Source organism: Apteryx rowi, unplaced genomic scaffold, assembly GCF_003343035.1.
Source record: "Apteryx rowi isolate R43461 unplaced genomic scaffold, aptRow1 scaffold_26, whole genome shotgun sequence".
NCBI lineage: Eukaryota > Metazoa > Chordata > Aves > Apterygiformes > Apterygidae > Apteryx > Apteryx rowi.
Genome location: NW_020448974.1, coordinates 2138467 through 2154555, shown reverse-complemented (window position 1 = coordinate 2154555; position 16089 = coordinate 2138467). Strand labels below are relative to the sequence as shown.

The following is a 16089-nucleotide window of genomic DNA, read 5'->3' as shown; positions in this document are numbered from 1 at the left end:
CCATGAAACCCATGGAGGCTGGAGGAAAGGAAAAGCTAGTTTTAAAGCATATTACCAAAATACTCTAGGTAAATATTAGAGCAAATCTTCTGAGTTGACAAGCTTTCAGAATGACTTCATCCCCACGACCCTAAAACTTTCTGGTATTAGAAAAAACAATGCTTCCACATGGCAACTGCTTGTTGCTTTTTGTGGTTCGTTGAGAAAAATAGATGAAAGCAAGTTTATTACTACTCTTTGAACCTTGCCTCCCTCCCCCTCTCCTATCACCTGAGCCACTACAAAAACAAAGTGAAAACAGTTCCTTCCTTTGCTCCCCCTGAAAAAATGCCTAACTTTACARTGTATATTGTTGTTTTGTTTGAATTTTTATCTTTTCAGGACTTACGCTACTTTATTGCATCCTTTGCATTTCAAATAGATTCAATTTACAGTGCACTGCTGTGAAGCCTCAGCTCAGCAAAATGCTTAGGCCCTTGCCTGCTTTTAAGCCCCTGAATAACTCCGCTGGTACTATCAGTATGTTTTCCTGAGTACATGGCTATGTACTTTGCAGAAAATGGTCCAAAAGCTTTGGTCAGCTATACCAGGGATTTACAGAAAATGCCCAAAACACTCCCATTGATATCTTAGAAGAATATCAGGAGGAAAGGAGAAAAAAATATGCATGTGGACAATCTCCTGGAGACACCAATTCTTCATGTTTCCAGGTGAAGTCTGATGAACTAGCGTTAATAGACTGCTCAGCAACTAATGCTGATGATCTACTCAGGAGCCAAAGTATCTAATACGCTGCCGATCAGTCCCTTGCATGTGGTTTACGAAAAGTGAAAATAGCGTAGCATTTGCTCCTACCCCACTGAAAAAAATGTTTGAATATATGTTTCTTTTCTGTCAAGTGACCTACTTGCAAAATTTTTCACTGCTGCTAGAGAGACTTAGTTTTGCTCCTTGACTCAAATTATTCCCTTCCTTCCTGAGCCCTTCCTTTCTTCCCACACTGCCTGGAGGGCAGAAGTTCTTGTGTTTCCCCGTGGCATCTCCTGCTGGCACGTTTTAGAAGCAATATAGACTGCCTCCAAAAGGAGCCCTGCTTGAGCTTGCTGAAGTTTGCAAAATCCGCAGCTTGGACTAGCTTTGCAAGATCTCCACTCCCGTTTTGAAATATCAGCAAAGTGGGCCAGATTTCCAAATTTGTTCAGGATATGGAAGTTCACATTATTCTAAGTGGGAGTTGAGGAATTTTTTGCTTTCTTGAAAGTTACCCCTTTTGTCTGATTCCTGACCAAAGAAACTTTTTTCATAATGGTAACAGAAAATGGGGAGCTAACTCTTTTAGTGACATGTTTAAAGAGATATTAAATTTGCATTTCCATTTCATGTTGTAATTAGTGTTCACTCTTCATGAAATAGTGCCTAGGGGTTAGCATCATATATTACGCATGGAGATTGCCAGATTCTTTCTGCAGTTTTGTCATTGCCTAGTAGGACACTGGACAAATCAGGCTTCCTCTCCCCACTCATGTATAGTTATTAGCAACTTCACACAGGTAATGAGGTTTAAATGATGGTAAAAGGCTAGGAGGTCACTGTAAGGAAAGTGTTCAAGAACTGTAAAATATTGCTTAAGGTTTTTTAATTTCTGTTCCTCAGGAGCAATAAAACAGAGATTTTATGTACAGTCATAATAGTAATTGTAATGTTACCTATAAGACGGAAGAATAATTTCAATTGCTAAACATCATACCTATTTTCTGTAGAAAATAATAGAGATATTTTATTTTGCTGTTGCAGTAATGTTGGCCCCTGCATATAGGTTGTGGAAAACTTTATTTGCAAAAACCAAAGCTATTGTTTTAACAAAAACCACAGAAATTTTGYCTTTCGTATTGAATCAGTAGCATAATGAGTAGTGGAGCAATAGTTCAACATCAAAGGAGACTTTTTGGATATAGAGTGTGTTGCAACAACAGTGAAAAAGTTCCCACCAGAAAGGAATTTTGCCATATGTGAACAGCAAACATATGTATTAAGTTAAAACCATAAGATTTCCTTTGCTTTACACCAGAAACAAGAGAGAACGTAAGCACAGAGGTTTTCAGAGAGTTGTGCATTGGAATGTAGAGCAGAAGACGACCGGTGTGCAAGGTATGGTGGTGGTGCCAGTGGGAAGAGCAGAAAGCATGGATTATGCACCAGCAATTTGGCTCAAACATCAGTATGTTGCTTCCAAAAAAATACACTTTCTTTTCCTCTTACTGGTGGAGTTACATCAGTGRTCTTTGTAGATATATTTTCCCAAATTATTTTTAGTAGTAATAAACCCAGACATATTTACTGATCCCCATAAAGCATTTTAACAAAAATAACAATCAGTTTTAAAAAGTGTGAGTAGAGAATAGTTGRGGAATAAAAACCTGTGATTAATTTTGATGGGATACTTGGCCTGTTGTTTGTAAATAAGAGTTGCATTTGATTCTGTAAATTGTGAGACCATCTCCAGTAAAGGGTAAGTTTGTGCCCTGTCCTCGGGCATCCTATACTTACGGCTTCATGGRGAGATAAAGGCACTCAAGGTTGAGTGTTTCTTTGACATAATTTTAAAGCATTCTCCAATTATATTTGTGGAACAAAAGTTGTTTTAGTTTTTGTTAATGTTCGCACAGATTTTCTTTAAACTTCCAGAGCGAGGTTTTCTTCACGTGATGGGGGAAGAGAAAACACATCAATGGATGTAATTTGAATTTAGGAGACACTTAAAGAGGGGCCTGTATTCAGAATTATTGTTGGCACATGTTTTGAGGATGTAAAGTGGAAGCCTTTTTCTGTGGGCATTAATAAGGAGATAATTAAAACTACAGTAGGTAATTATGGTAGCTTTTATTACTGCATCTTTCATTAACTAATTATATTAATTTGGTAATGTTTGAAAAATTCTTTGAAGATGAAAAGTGCTAGCTATTATTACCTTTTATTAGTAGTGTTACTCTGCACTGGTCATAAATATTGAGGTCTCTGCTTGATACTGGTGCACATCTGTGTATGCTGAGTCGGTCTTACAGCCAATAAAAATTACACATGTATATCAAAAAAGAGAATATGCCCTTATGTGGCATAATCTGATCATTATGGGTAATGACTTTCCTGCTGACACTTTTTATTTCAAAGTGAAAAATACACTGGGGCTTTAGCATTTTTAGAAGATTTTCCTTTCCTAGTACGTGTCTCCTCAACTCTCAATACCCCRGAGATAAATAGACTGGGTTCACGGTGATCCCAGATGTGCCATTGCCTCTGCTGGGGCAGGAATCAAGCCCCAGCTACACTCAGGAGCTCACCAAAAGTAGGAAATTATTTGAGTTTGAAAAAGGAGAAGAAATATCACAAGTTTGTAAACACAGTGTTTTCATATAGTGATCAATATCAGGTATTTCAAAACAATAATGATTCCTGTTTATTTAGTTCTTCCGGAACTGAATTTTCTTTCAGGGAATCTGACACTTCTTTTTTAAAACATCCTGTGGTTAAAGGATAATCAAATCTGTTTTCATATATTAGAGACTAAATCCTTCATATATTCCCATTTCATACTTGTTCATGTGCTTCTTAAAATCTTTTTCTTACCAGCTTTTAGTTGATTTAAATTAAGCYGTGTAACTAATGCCAAACACTTATTCCTGCCCTGAAATGGATTTTGWAATACTGGCATCGTACCTCTTCGTCTCGCTGTGGCTCCTTGTCAAAACTATACCCTTTACAAGTTAAGGGGAAAAAAAAAAACCCTTTGCAGCCTCAGTCTGGCACCCAGAAGTCAGGCTGGACTCCGGTTTCATGCCTCATCCCGACGTCTCCGCCAGCCACGCAGGCCAGATCCTGCACCGATGCCCCACGTGGTGCTCTGCTGTCTCCACCGTGCTCTTAGTTACCACCAGCAGAGCTGGTCTTGAAATAAACCTCAACTAAACGTTTCACTGGTGATAATTGAGCCACGATAGAATAATACCAAAAAAAAAAAAAAAAAGCGCCTACCCGGGAAGGAGGTTCGGCTGYGCCTCTCGCCTTTCCCGCGGCGCCGCGTCCCGCGTGGTGCCGGCCCCTGGCAGCGGTGGGCTTGCTGCGGTCCGCAGCGGCACGGGCGCCGAGCCGCTGCGCCTCTCTTCCAGCAGCCTCGTCTCTCTCGGTGTCAGATGTGACCAAAACATTTACAATATAATTTTATTTTAGGAGCCTTTCCATTTTTATAAATAAATCAAATGAATGTTCTTTTTATACAGCTGTAATTCACCCACATTGTTGCAGTAGAGCTTATTATCTCATTTACATTTTTAAGTGCTTTTCAAAGTGTAGGATATCTGGGCTGGAAAGCAAAACATTTCATTTCTTTGTTCTCAGGCCAACACAAAGCACTTCCAAGGTCAGGTATGGTGTAGACTTTCAACAGCAAACATGTTTACATGGCATTTGAAAGCCGGTTTAACTGAAAAAAAAATACTGTCTTTATAACAGTGATGTAAGGCAGCTTAGCAAAGCTGAGAGAAGGGGATTAATTTTGTACTTTGAAAAATTTAACTTAGTAAGTTCGGCTTTGTTTTCCGTTTGGAAAAAAAAAAAGCCTCCGACAGCCAAAAGTTGGCCTGCATTTTTTTTTACTCTCCTTTTAGCTTTTTTCTTTCTTACTATCCTTTTTTTTTCATCCCAGCAGTTATTAAACAGACGCGTTGTTATTCTGTGGTAAAATCTGACACTTTGAAGCTGTAGAACTGCATTTCTAAAAAAAAAAAAAAAGAAAAAAACCCTCAAAAAACAAACAAAAAACTTGTTTAATTTTACAAAAGAGCTGTTCTGTGGTGTACCTAGGGTAAGTTATCTACTTTTTTTAAGAGTATTCTGTGTGACAGAAGCTTATCTGTCAGATACAGAAAAAGATATGACGGTTTTCAGTACCCAAAGAACTAGATATCAGAGCATTCAGGCTCTGACCACTGAATATGAAGTTTTTATGACAACAGTGAGGATTTTCAGTATGACCTTCAGAAGGGCACATTGCTCATGGCATCTTTCATGACTCCTCCTAGAACACTGAAATCATGGGCAACMAAATTGCTTACTTTTAATCGCTGCTTTCAGAGATAATCTTGTGCGCGAATCTGCAGCGACCATGAGATTTTAATGTTACTTTTTCGGCATGGCTTTGATCAAATGCTGACCTTTTTATTTTTTGTCCACGTGGTGATAAGAAAGCTGAAATACCCATATGAGCACTCTGAGTTACTCATAGAACATCCTTTATACCCAAACCTAGATTCTATGAAGTGGTGAGAGTTGGTTTGCCCTCTACTCATCTAGGTTTATCATCAATAGTTAAAAAATTGTGAAGTCAGAGAGAAGTTAGTGTTATTTCTGCCATCCTAATAGGAAATTCGCCAACAACCATTTATGTTGCRATTGGAAAAGTCTGTACACTCATACAGTATATTCTATTTTGGATGATTGATGAATGGATAGTTGTAAGACTTGGTGGTTTGTTCCAGTTATACACTATAACAAAAAAATTGTTTCTGAACTGTATTAGTTCAAGACATTGTCTGCTCTTTTAATGAAACAAAGTATGTGCGCTGTGCACTGGCAAACACTGTCTTGAGTAGATGGACCTAGCAAAGACTGTGTGTCATCTGAACTTCCCAAATTTAATTACTTGAAGAAGCATCACAAACCCTCAGACTTAGAAGAACCTCTCATTTTATGTGGTGCAAAATACACTTGCCTGTTGTAGAAAAGAAAAGTCAAAATGGAGAAATTAGGGAATGAAATAGCACCAGACCAATTCTTTTCTGTCACCAAGCRGTTGCTCGCTTTACCAGGAGCTCTTTGAGATCCCATTCTGTGTTCAGTACTTGCAGAGTTTCATGATGGAATGTGACATAAGTGTGTTCTCTAAGTTAAAAGTATACATATGGACCCATGTATATATACATTTATATGTTCTTACTCTTGACCATCTTCAGGATCACGTGAAGGAGTGAAACTTGCTCTTGAGGAAAAGTGTTAGGGCCCTGCAGGAAGGAATCCACTTTGGACGCGGGGATGTCGGTGTAGCGAGGGTTTCTCCCTCCTCGTTTTTCACCATGCCAAGCTCTTTTGACTGTATAAACTGATGACGTGGAACTAGCAGGAGAAGACGGATCACGCTTTGTAGTTTATCTGAAACGTGCTCCGTGGATGTTCCTGAGAGTTGTTCTGTAGYGGTCGTGCCTCTGAACGGTTGTGCCTCTACGCTTTGAAGTTGGGGCAAGATTCTTTTCAAATTAATTGGGTCTTCCATGACCTTTGTGATGGGTGGAAAGGCCCCGTTCGTTCTGTATCACGTTTCTACAATTGCATGACCTGATCATTTTAGGTTTTAAATCAAGATAGGCTTGTTTGTATTTTAAGTTACCATATTAGATGTACAAAAAGGAAACAAAAAGCCTACAATTCACACACATGTTTCATTATATTAATGCTAATTAAAGGTACTGCAAGACTTGTTGAGTGTAGAAGACTTGGTATATATTCAAAGACTGGATTTCAATATTTCTCAGCAGCGGTGAGAGCATAAAAGTCCCTGGGCAGATCTGAAGTTCATGCTTGGGTCTGGTTAAATTTTTTGGCATCAGAACATGTAATAGTCTTATAGCTATAAGACTTTAAAGTTAATGCCTGGCATCACTTCAAAACAATGTGCAAGATCTATCATAAGTAGTCCTCTTATCTTATCTCCATAGCAATTTTATCCTGTAAATGATTTGAGAGTACAGTATTTCAGTGCTGTGGAAAAGAGCAACGTTTTTTTTTCTGTTAAATCTTTGTACTGTGAGTACTTTTAATGATCCTGATTTATGTATGGGTATTCTACTTTGAGGAAGCAAACGATAACCATATCACATGTTCTGAAAAATGCATTAAGAGAATATGGGCTTGCTGGTCTCTCCTTTGCAGCAAGCTCTGCAGAAGTTCTCCGTGCAGCTCAATTTTTAAAAAAGCTGCACTGAGGCACCTTCTGGGTCATTTATAGCATATGTCTTGTCTAAGTCTCTACTCTGGCCTAGTCCTGACTCTGCTCCACACTTTTCAGCTGATGGGTAGCTATGCCTTAATTTCTTGGCATATGAAATATAACTCAAAATACTCCCTCCATGCTGCCCCGGCTGCCTCCATGTTGGTGTCAGTCCAACATACTCATTGTGCACTTTGCTTCAAGTCCGTACTTGCGGTTAACAATGCCTTCATTCAAGCTGACAACATAACTAAGCTTTTAGTAAGTGTGTAAGCGAATGGTAAGTGTGTATTCAAACATTCAACAATGCCTAGGAAACTTAAAAAAAAAAAATCTTTGAAACTTTTTGTTGTTTGTTTGGTGTGTATCTGTTAGGAATAACATAGACTATCAGCTCCTTGGGGCATGACTGTTCTTTTGTTAAGCATATAACAAAAACATCAGGGCTCTGAGGGGCAGCCATAATAAAAATAAATATACAAGAGGAACAATAATGACAAAATAAATTTGCCAATGCATTTAATGATCTTGGTTTAAAAGTGATTATTTCTGAACTAAATAAAGATTGGATAGTTGTGGTAAAGTTACACGATCATAATATCCCTTTTATTTATTGCCATTTTTACTTCATTTGTACGTCACATGGTAGATGTTACCACAGAGAAGGAAGGGAGCTCCTCATCTCGGAGAGCTTCCCATTTAAATAACAGGGAGTACATTGTCACTGTAAATTCCAGACATTGTTTTCTAGAGGATCCTTTCTGTTGGTTTAGAGGAAAAGCTATTGGTACACTGCGAAGGTGCTCCTAAGAAGCACGGATTGTACAAATAAACTGATAACAAAAATCTGAGACAGAACTTGCAGCATTTCCATTTCACTTTCAATCTCTGAGGGTATTTATTACATTTTTAGTATGAATACGCGTAAGCTATGATAGGATAGAACTCAGCATTTAACTATACTATTTAATGCAATTTAACTACTCCTGTTTAATCAATGATCCTACCTATGCAGAATCATTTTATCAATGAGGGCGGCAAAATTGGGCCTGTCGCTTCTTAGCAGCTCTCATGAATTGCTAAAAGCCACTATAGCTGAAGAGTTGGGCTGATATTGCACTGTTTTATTACTCAACCTATTGAACCACATTAACTGTGAGTTTTTCTGTCATCCTGTGTTTCTCATATGTGTTTTGCATCCATTGATATTGTTTCAGGTCTTACAAGATGAGGTGGAAAGTTATCGCAATCAGGTGCGGTCTGCAGAAAAGAAGCTGCAACACAGAGAGCTGGAGACCCAGGAGCAGGTACCTGGCGCTGGCCCCCTACTTCTCTTCCCTTGAGCAAGGGGGATCTATGTTTAAAAATAATATCTTGCTTCAAAGCAAAAGCACATATTTTCTTCCAAAATTTTCAGCTAGTTTTCTTTTCTGTTTTTGTTAATAAAAGAGAATTAAACTGTCTGAACCCTRCGGGCAAATACTTATCTCATGCTCTCTATTTCGGTTGGTATTTCAACTATTCTAGCTGTTAAATGATGCATTTATTTTCAAGTGACTGTTTTAATAGAGGGTTTGGGGGCTACTCTAACCTGTCCTTTAATGGCTTGTATTGAGAGAATTACAATTGGACAATAACTGAGCTAAACATAATCTTTATTGCTGATCTTATGCATTCATTGTCCTAGTATATTGTCCATAAACAGTTCCATATGATTCATATTGCTAAATTATTCTGGACACTGTCAGTGAAATCAGAGATTCAGTTTGCTTCAAGCAAATTCATGCAGGTAATTTACAGACTGGTATTGAAATGGAAAGTGAATGATCTGCATTTAAACCAAATTTAAATTGAAACATTCAGGAAAGTACAGAGGTTGTGAGTATCTGAATCATGTACAAATTTACAGATCTCCAGTACAAATGAGTTTGTGCACCACTTCAGAACTTTATTTGATGCTGACTGAACAGTTTCCACAACTGTGTTCTTAACCCAAAGTTGAAGAAATAGTAATATGAGGTGGTTGTAGAAGAGTAATAATCACGAATCTCAAATGTTTTTCCCCAGTTGTTGTTATCCTGGTTGCGAATGGGAACCCTCATTGACCTTCAGTGTTTACCTTCATGTATTTCCTCTGTGTAAAGTCAGTGATTTGCTATTCTTCTCTCTTCCCGCCTCTATCTCCTAAATCTAGAGGTTGGGTCGGGCTCATCAGGGCTGCAGTGCTTGTAGCATCTGAGAAATTTGGTGTAACCAGTGCCTGGCCTAAAGGCATTGCATTGCAGCTTCAGTCTCCTAGAAAAGAGCAGGAAAACTAGATATCTAGCGGCACGCTTGTCCCACGCAGGGAATAGCACTGGGCTGCACACTATGGCAGTCCACTTCCAAATCTCTTATTTCTGTTATTTTTTTCTTTACTCTTTGCTACTGCCATTCTGCCTTTATTTTTTGATCCTTTTTGAGAGGGGATCCTGAAGGAAGAACAAAAAATAGCTGACTGAAATACAAAAGGGAAAGGCGAGAGCTCTAGGGAGCACAGGATGATCCCCCTTTTCTGCCTCAAAGCTCTCACCTTACATTAATACCCTGTCCACGCTAAATTACTGAAGGACTAGCTCAGCTGGGAAATGTACCATTCTCCGATATATATGGATCCGAAATGTTATTTAAATCACGCTACACCAGCCAGCTTAGAGCTTTTCTGGCAAGGTAGAAATACGTTAGCAGATTTATGGTAATGCTGATATATGAGTTAGTCAACCGTCTTGTCTCTTCCATTCATATATGGAGAATTTCTGAATAGGCTGGATCCATTGAGGATGTTTGTGTTTTGGTGGCTTTGTTTTTTTGCACAGAAAAACATTTTCGGAAGTTGTTAGCGAGTCTTCTCTGTGACTGGTTAATCTATTAGTTATGCTTATCTCTCCGGAATAAAAATACAAAAATGACTGCTTTGACATACTTCCAGTTACTATGTCTTGGCCAGACTACCTATAAACATGTTCGTCAAGCATTAAGAGTAGCTAATACCTAATCAGCTGATTAGGGAGCTGGAATATTTAAGGCAGCTACTTAGAACTTGCTTTCTGCTTTTACCAAATATTGTCTGATAGAGAATTGCATAAAACATCAAAATTTGTGTTGGCACTGTTACAAAGGCCACTTTTCTGAGCTTTTACCTGWCTATAAATAAGGAGGGGAGAGGGTTAAACAGCTTCTGTTTTTCATTAAAAGGAAAAATCTTGTGTTTTGATTCTATAACAACAACAAACAAATGAATGAGACATGAAAAAACATTTTGTTGTGCTTTTAATTAAAAATARAAAGCTGTTTCTCGTTATGGCTTGTTGGGTGGTATCGCAGTGCTCCATGTTTGTCTCTTTTCAGTGCAATGTCTTTATAACTCTTCAGTTGCCGAGAGTGACTGACAGATTCATGAAGCTTAACTCTTTGTTCGTAATAAGCCTCTGGTGATTGCGCAGATTTAACCTCTCTTTATTATAATTAACCATGCAGATAGAGTCTGCTTACTGACACAAACCATCCCCTAAATAAAAGGGGGAAAAAAGTATGTAGGGAGGACTGTGATGCCAAAGCAGTGAGATGTCTAGAGCTGAGTGTGGCCTTTCAGTTCAACTGGGGCTTTGGTGAAGCATTTTTGTTCCAATTTTTCATGCTGTTGTGTGGACTTGTTTTTACTTCTGTTAACCTTTTTGATCCTCTTTACAGTGCGAGCAGATAAAATCGCCTTATATCTGTGTTGTTTTTTCAGTGATAGAGGTCGTTGATGATACTGCGGTATGGCAAAGTTACCCGAATGACACGTTCCAGTCTAGATTAACATACATTTGTCAAAAGCAATTTTCATTCATTATGTTTCCAATACCTTTATCTTAAAGTCCCCAGGAACTTCTCCCCCTTTGACTGACCTAACTAATTTTATCTTTTCCATAAAGGTTGTCCTGTCTCTGCTCAGCTGGTTTTCTAGGGCATTGCTGTGTGTGCTCGGTAATATTACTCCCAGACTGGAATCTCAGAAATGTGTGTATAATCTTTCTTCATGTTGAAATACTGAATGTTTCTTTCAAAAGTGAGGTGTCTGACTTCTTGAGATGTGTAATTGTATTCATGGAAAGCGGCAAACTAGAAATAGGTATAGCATAACTCACRTTGGGTTGCTTGATAGATAGTCCAAGACAGTTAAAGCAATCTCTGGAGGTTCCTAGGAAATCTAGGTACATCCAAACCATTTCCTTGTAAATCAATGCTAAAGTTTCTTATATCTCAGTAATATGTAACTCTGGGAACTGGCTTCCCATGAGCTAATCCAGTTTTGATTATGTTCCTGTATTGTATACTCTTATATTGTAGCATTTGGTTGTCTCCAATAAATGCGTGGGTCTAATGCAAGACAAGATTTCTGAGGGAGAAATCTTTCATTCTACCAGAAATGTTTTCCATTCTTGAACCATATGGCTTCTTGCAGTTGTCACTCTTAATTAAAAAACTAATGCAGCAGACCTTACATCCTACAATGTGTATGTGTTTGTGTAATTAAATACTATGCGTGTCAGTTAAGCGTATGCCTTAATGAATATGTGAATTTAGGCATGTGCAAGAAACTTGGCTGAATTGGAACCTATATAAAAATTAATGGTACCTATCTTGTTCTTGCTTAATTACCTAGATTTGTTTAGAATAYGTTATTTCATTTTAAATTCCTTTTTGTAAGGGTGGGTAATCAGCACAACTCAAAATATTAAAAAAGTTCCAAGAATCTCTATTTTGATAATCACATGTGAGAATTTTTTCAGAATGTGGATTGACTAGCTTTTCATTCCTGATTCTAGTGTTTTTAAATATAGGGGCAGATTGGGTATGATGTAAAATTTATAATTGGGAATAATAGCGGGGAAAAAAAGCCCCTCTTATGTTCGCAAACAATGGAAGTAACATCACTAAAGGTATTTAAACCATAAGAATACTCCTCCGAGCAGTCATGTCACTAATAGAGCCTTAAAGGAGGGAGATTTTGTGAAGACAGAAAATCAATTATATTCAGTTCATGAATATAACTGAGGAAATGAAGGAGAATACCAATATAGATTTCCAACCCTTTAATTTCTTTTTTCTCAAATAGATTATAAAAAAGGAGAAAGGACTTATCTGAGTAAGGATGTTGTAGAAGTATTTGGAATAAAATGGAACAGCTTATTTTGTTAAGTGGATTTCACTCCAGTATTTAAATGAAAACAGGAGCGATAATTGTAAGAGAGMTATGATTCAATAGCATTCAGTGAGTTTTCTTTTTTTAATGTTTATTATTCTGACTTGCTCAATTTTTTATGGCTGCTGGATATTTACCACATTCAGCCTAACTTACTGTTTCCATGCCAACTAAATATATTTGTTCTCAGACGACTGCTGTGATGCATCATTCTGAAATTTTAGTTGCTATGTAGCATAGCAAACTTTTAACATTTGCCACACCTTAGTCTTCATGGGAGTAGYGCTACTGTCTGCAGATTTGTGGAGCTATGAGTAAAGAATCTGTAAGACTGAGGTGACCAAAATATGCCTGTGTCGAGAGCATGTGCCCCAGATTGTTCTTAATACAATGAAGGCTGGAAGGCTTGAGTAATATTATTCTGTTGTTTAGGGCATTTGGTCTATAGATCTTCTCAGACTCATTTTTAAAGATATCCAGACTTTTGAAGATAAATGTAGTCGGATAAATTCACATAAAATCTCTGCCTGAACTTCCATTATTCTGGACTGCTTTTATAATTGCACCATATCACACGTTTGATGAATGGTTATATATGCTCTGGAAAATCACATGGAAGCAGCGGGATTTCCATCATCTAGACATTGGTGAACYGATGCAGAAAGTTTGCTTCAAAACCAGACTCTTTCCTGTTACATGGGGACTTTTAGCTCAGGTGTCTCAGGTAATTGCAAAAGCCATGCTGTCCTTCTGGGACCCATGCCTTGAATTCTCGTGGTTAAAACTTGACCCTGGAATTTGCAGGCTTTCTCAGAGGGTTRTCTTTCTCAGAACATGTCAGAGTCRTCTAAAATCAGGATAATAAGCTCTAGGTTAGGTATTTAAAAATAAAAACTTTGCTTTCTGGCCAACGGCAGGTGAGGRGCACTCTAGACAGTCTTTGTTTTCCAGAGCTGACAAGCGCTTTGGAAACTGCGAAACAAATAGCGAGCATCTGCTGGAGGTAGTGACGAAACTCTGCCATTTGCTCTGCTTGCTTCAACCCACTCTGTTGAACCTCTTCCAGAATTTTCCCCTAGAGACCCATTTCTGCTCCCACAGAAATGGGAAGCTTAGTCTAGATTTGAATGATCTTAACCACAGAAGTGATTCATAGTGAGAAAGCCTTGCCTCGTTGCTGGCTACAAACCAGCCGATTAACCGCTTGGGCAAGCTGCCCTGTGATCAGGACCTTGCAGGCTCTGTTGCAATGGTGAAGAAAGTGAGAATCATAAAGAAGTTTCCTTTGTGACTTTCAAGGACAGCAACACCAAAGGCTGTCACATTAAAATTGTGCCCGCAGTTTCTGTRTGTGATCAGCACATAATGGAGAGGCTGGATTTAAAGAGCACTTGCTTTTCTTCAACTCTGCACGGCTCAGAGAAAGAAGGAGGAGGGTGGCTCCCTGCCATGCCGGTGTGCATGCTTTCCAGCCAGAGCTCTGCCGACATCCCAAGTCCTGGGGTTAGGAGGCTACTGCGTGCTTCAGCTGTTTTCCTTCCATAAAGCATTTCAAACATTATGATCAAGAAATTTATACATCCAGTGAAAAGTATAAGAGAGAGCAGCCAGAATAGCATAGCTCGCCCCTCCACAGGCTGAYGTCTGAAAATCTGCCAGTTTAATGTCTAGAGAACGCACAACAGAAAATTTATTTTCTGACTACTTATGGTGAACAAGTTTAAAATTTAAAATATTTTTACTGAAAAGAAGATAAAAGGTTGGAGGACCCTGTAAAAGCAGTGAAGATGCGTGTGAGATGTGAGAGCACACTGGTCTGTCTGTTTGACATAAGCGGAGCAAGACATCCATTCCTTGGTTTGTCTTTCTCRTTTGGGACTTCCAGATAGAGGCTGTTGAGGAGAGAATCAGGCTGATATCTTTGTAAGGGACCTTTCGTSGATGAACAGACAGATAAATAAGCCTATACATGGATGAAAATGTTGACTAACATGAAATGGGTGCTGGCATTATTTGGAGCTCGATTCTACCACTTTTAGGTTGGTTAGTGTCTCACCATGCAAGTAATACCATTGATACACTCATGAATCACTTTGATGCAATAACGCCCCCCAATTTTTAATTAAGACCAAGATTGTTACAACAGTAACAATATAACTTTGTATTCGACACATTCTAAAATATATTTTGTATAGCATCTTCTTTAATAGCCTGTCATGAAAGGAATGAAGAATTGAGTAGAATATAGTAAATTATACTGCATAAAATGAAGTTTCAGAGTAGCAGAAGGAGGAAGAAGCTGAGATTCAAGCACAGAAAAGCAGATTTTCAGGTGGGATTTGAAAGGAGCTGGAAATCAATGGAGTTGAAAGTTAGCAGGAGCTCCATATGGCAGGAACTGCGGGAGAGAAGGTTCTCACATCAACTGTGAAACCGTCAAAGGGAAAGAGGGARACGATGCTGTACGTGTGGAAGTCAATGATCAAATGTTAACTTTGGTAATCAGACACAACTGGAGAATGCACAAATAAGTATGTACTTCATAGAGCTGAAAGAATTACTGTAATGAAGTAACCAGCTGGAGAAAGAAAGGAAGACAGAAATTAGAGTGGAAATAGTTGAAAGGAAGAGGAGAATTTTTACTGAAAAAAGAATCGAAGCATATGTTGGCTTGCAGGAATTAGAGAGGATTTTAAAATGTCAGTTTTCTACCTCTGCTTCTTAAGTATTAGTGAATGAGAAAGAAAGCCTTCTTTTAAGAGAGCAGTGCATCATTTTGGAGTGTCTGTGGTTTGTTTGCATATTATCCATTAAGGGAGTTTTGTTCTCTCAGAAGCGTCCATGGACTAGTTTAAAGTAGGTCTACAAGGGGCAACGGTGCTGGTATTTAATGCGGAGAACTAAAAAAGGAGAGATGGCAATGCGTTCAGGAACCGGCTGAATGACAGAAGAGAAGAGAAGAGCAGAGACACCTCATCTACAGGCAGGCTCTCAGTGAGGCAAGGCCAATTAGTGTCTTGTCCCATTCATTTTTTTCCAGGTGATGAGGTGCCTGGATGGAGCTAAAAAGGACTGAAAAAGGCCAACTTTATGCTGTTCTTTGACATCATTTATTCTAAAGCATTATTTTGTTTGCAATTTAATAAGCACTGAATGCCCTCTGTAAGAAGCACGTAGAGGAGGTATAGCAGTGGCTGTTGCCTGCACTAACCGGGCTCCAAGTTTGGAGGACTCCAGACTTACCAGTTGTGAAGCTCTGTAAATCTGGCAGCTTTTTTTCCAGTTTAGATGCTGGTTAAATTTTTGTTCTTGAAAGAGAGGACATGGTGATAATGAAAGTAGCTTCTGATTATTATCTACAAAGATTTGCTTGTTCACACAGACAGTGGGAACACATTGAGCTTAATCCTGCATGTTGCTGAGCGTCATCAATCCTCGTCAATCCTCGTGGTTGTTGATGAGCACTCAGCACCTCTGAGGATCAGACRCTGAGACCTTAACGCGCTGAACCGTTCCACGATGGAAGGGATTATACAGAAGGTAACACATGCTGGAATATAAACTGAAATACAGAAACACGTTCCAGTGGTGGTGTCAAGCTTGTAGCTTGTTTTCAGGCTTAATTATCTTGATAGCCTCTTAGAATTTCTCTGCCATCGACAGAACCATAGATTAATACCATGTGTTTTTAGATTTGGCCCAGCAGTGCCGGTGGGTTACTGGGCTGGTTTAGATTTCTGTTCTTACGCTGCAGGTCAGCATGTATGAGGTGTGAGTGGAGACCTCTTCCCCCCAGCCTGAGGAGGGGAGCACCACTCGCTGCGTA

General features: G+C 38.8%; 1 protein-coding gene across 7 annotated transcripts in view; it reads left to right on the top strand.

The window, feature by feature from the left end:
• Nucleotides 1-16089, top strand: part of CEP112 (centrosomal protein 112) — a 183239-nt gene that overhangs the window by 154168 nt on the left and 12982 nt on the right. For all 7 annotated transcript variants that reach the window (XM_026067618.1, XM_026067623.1, XM_026067619.1 and 4 more), the window contains one exon: nt 8254-8343. In XM_026067618.1, coding sequence (XP_025923403.1) covers nt 8254-8343 — 90 coding nt within the window. The remainder of the gene's footprint in view (nt 1-8253; nt 8344-16089) is intronic.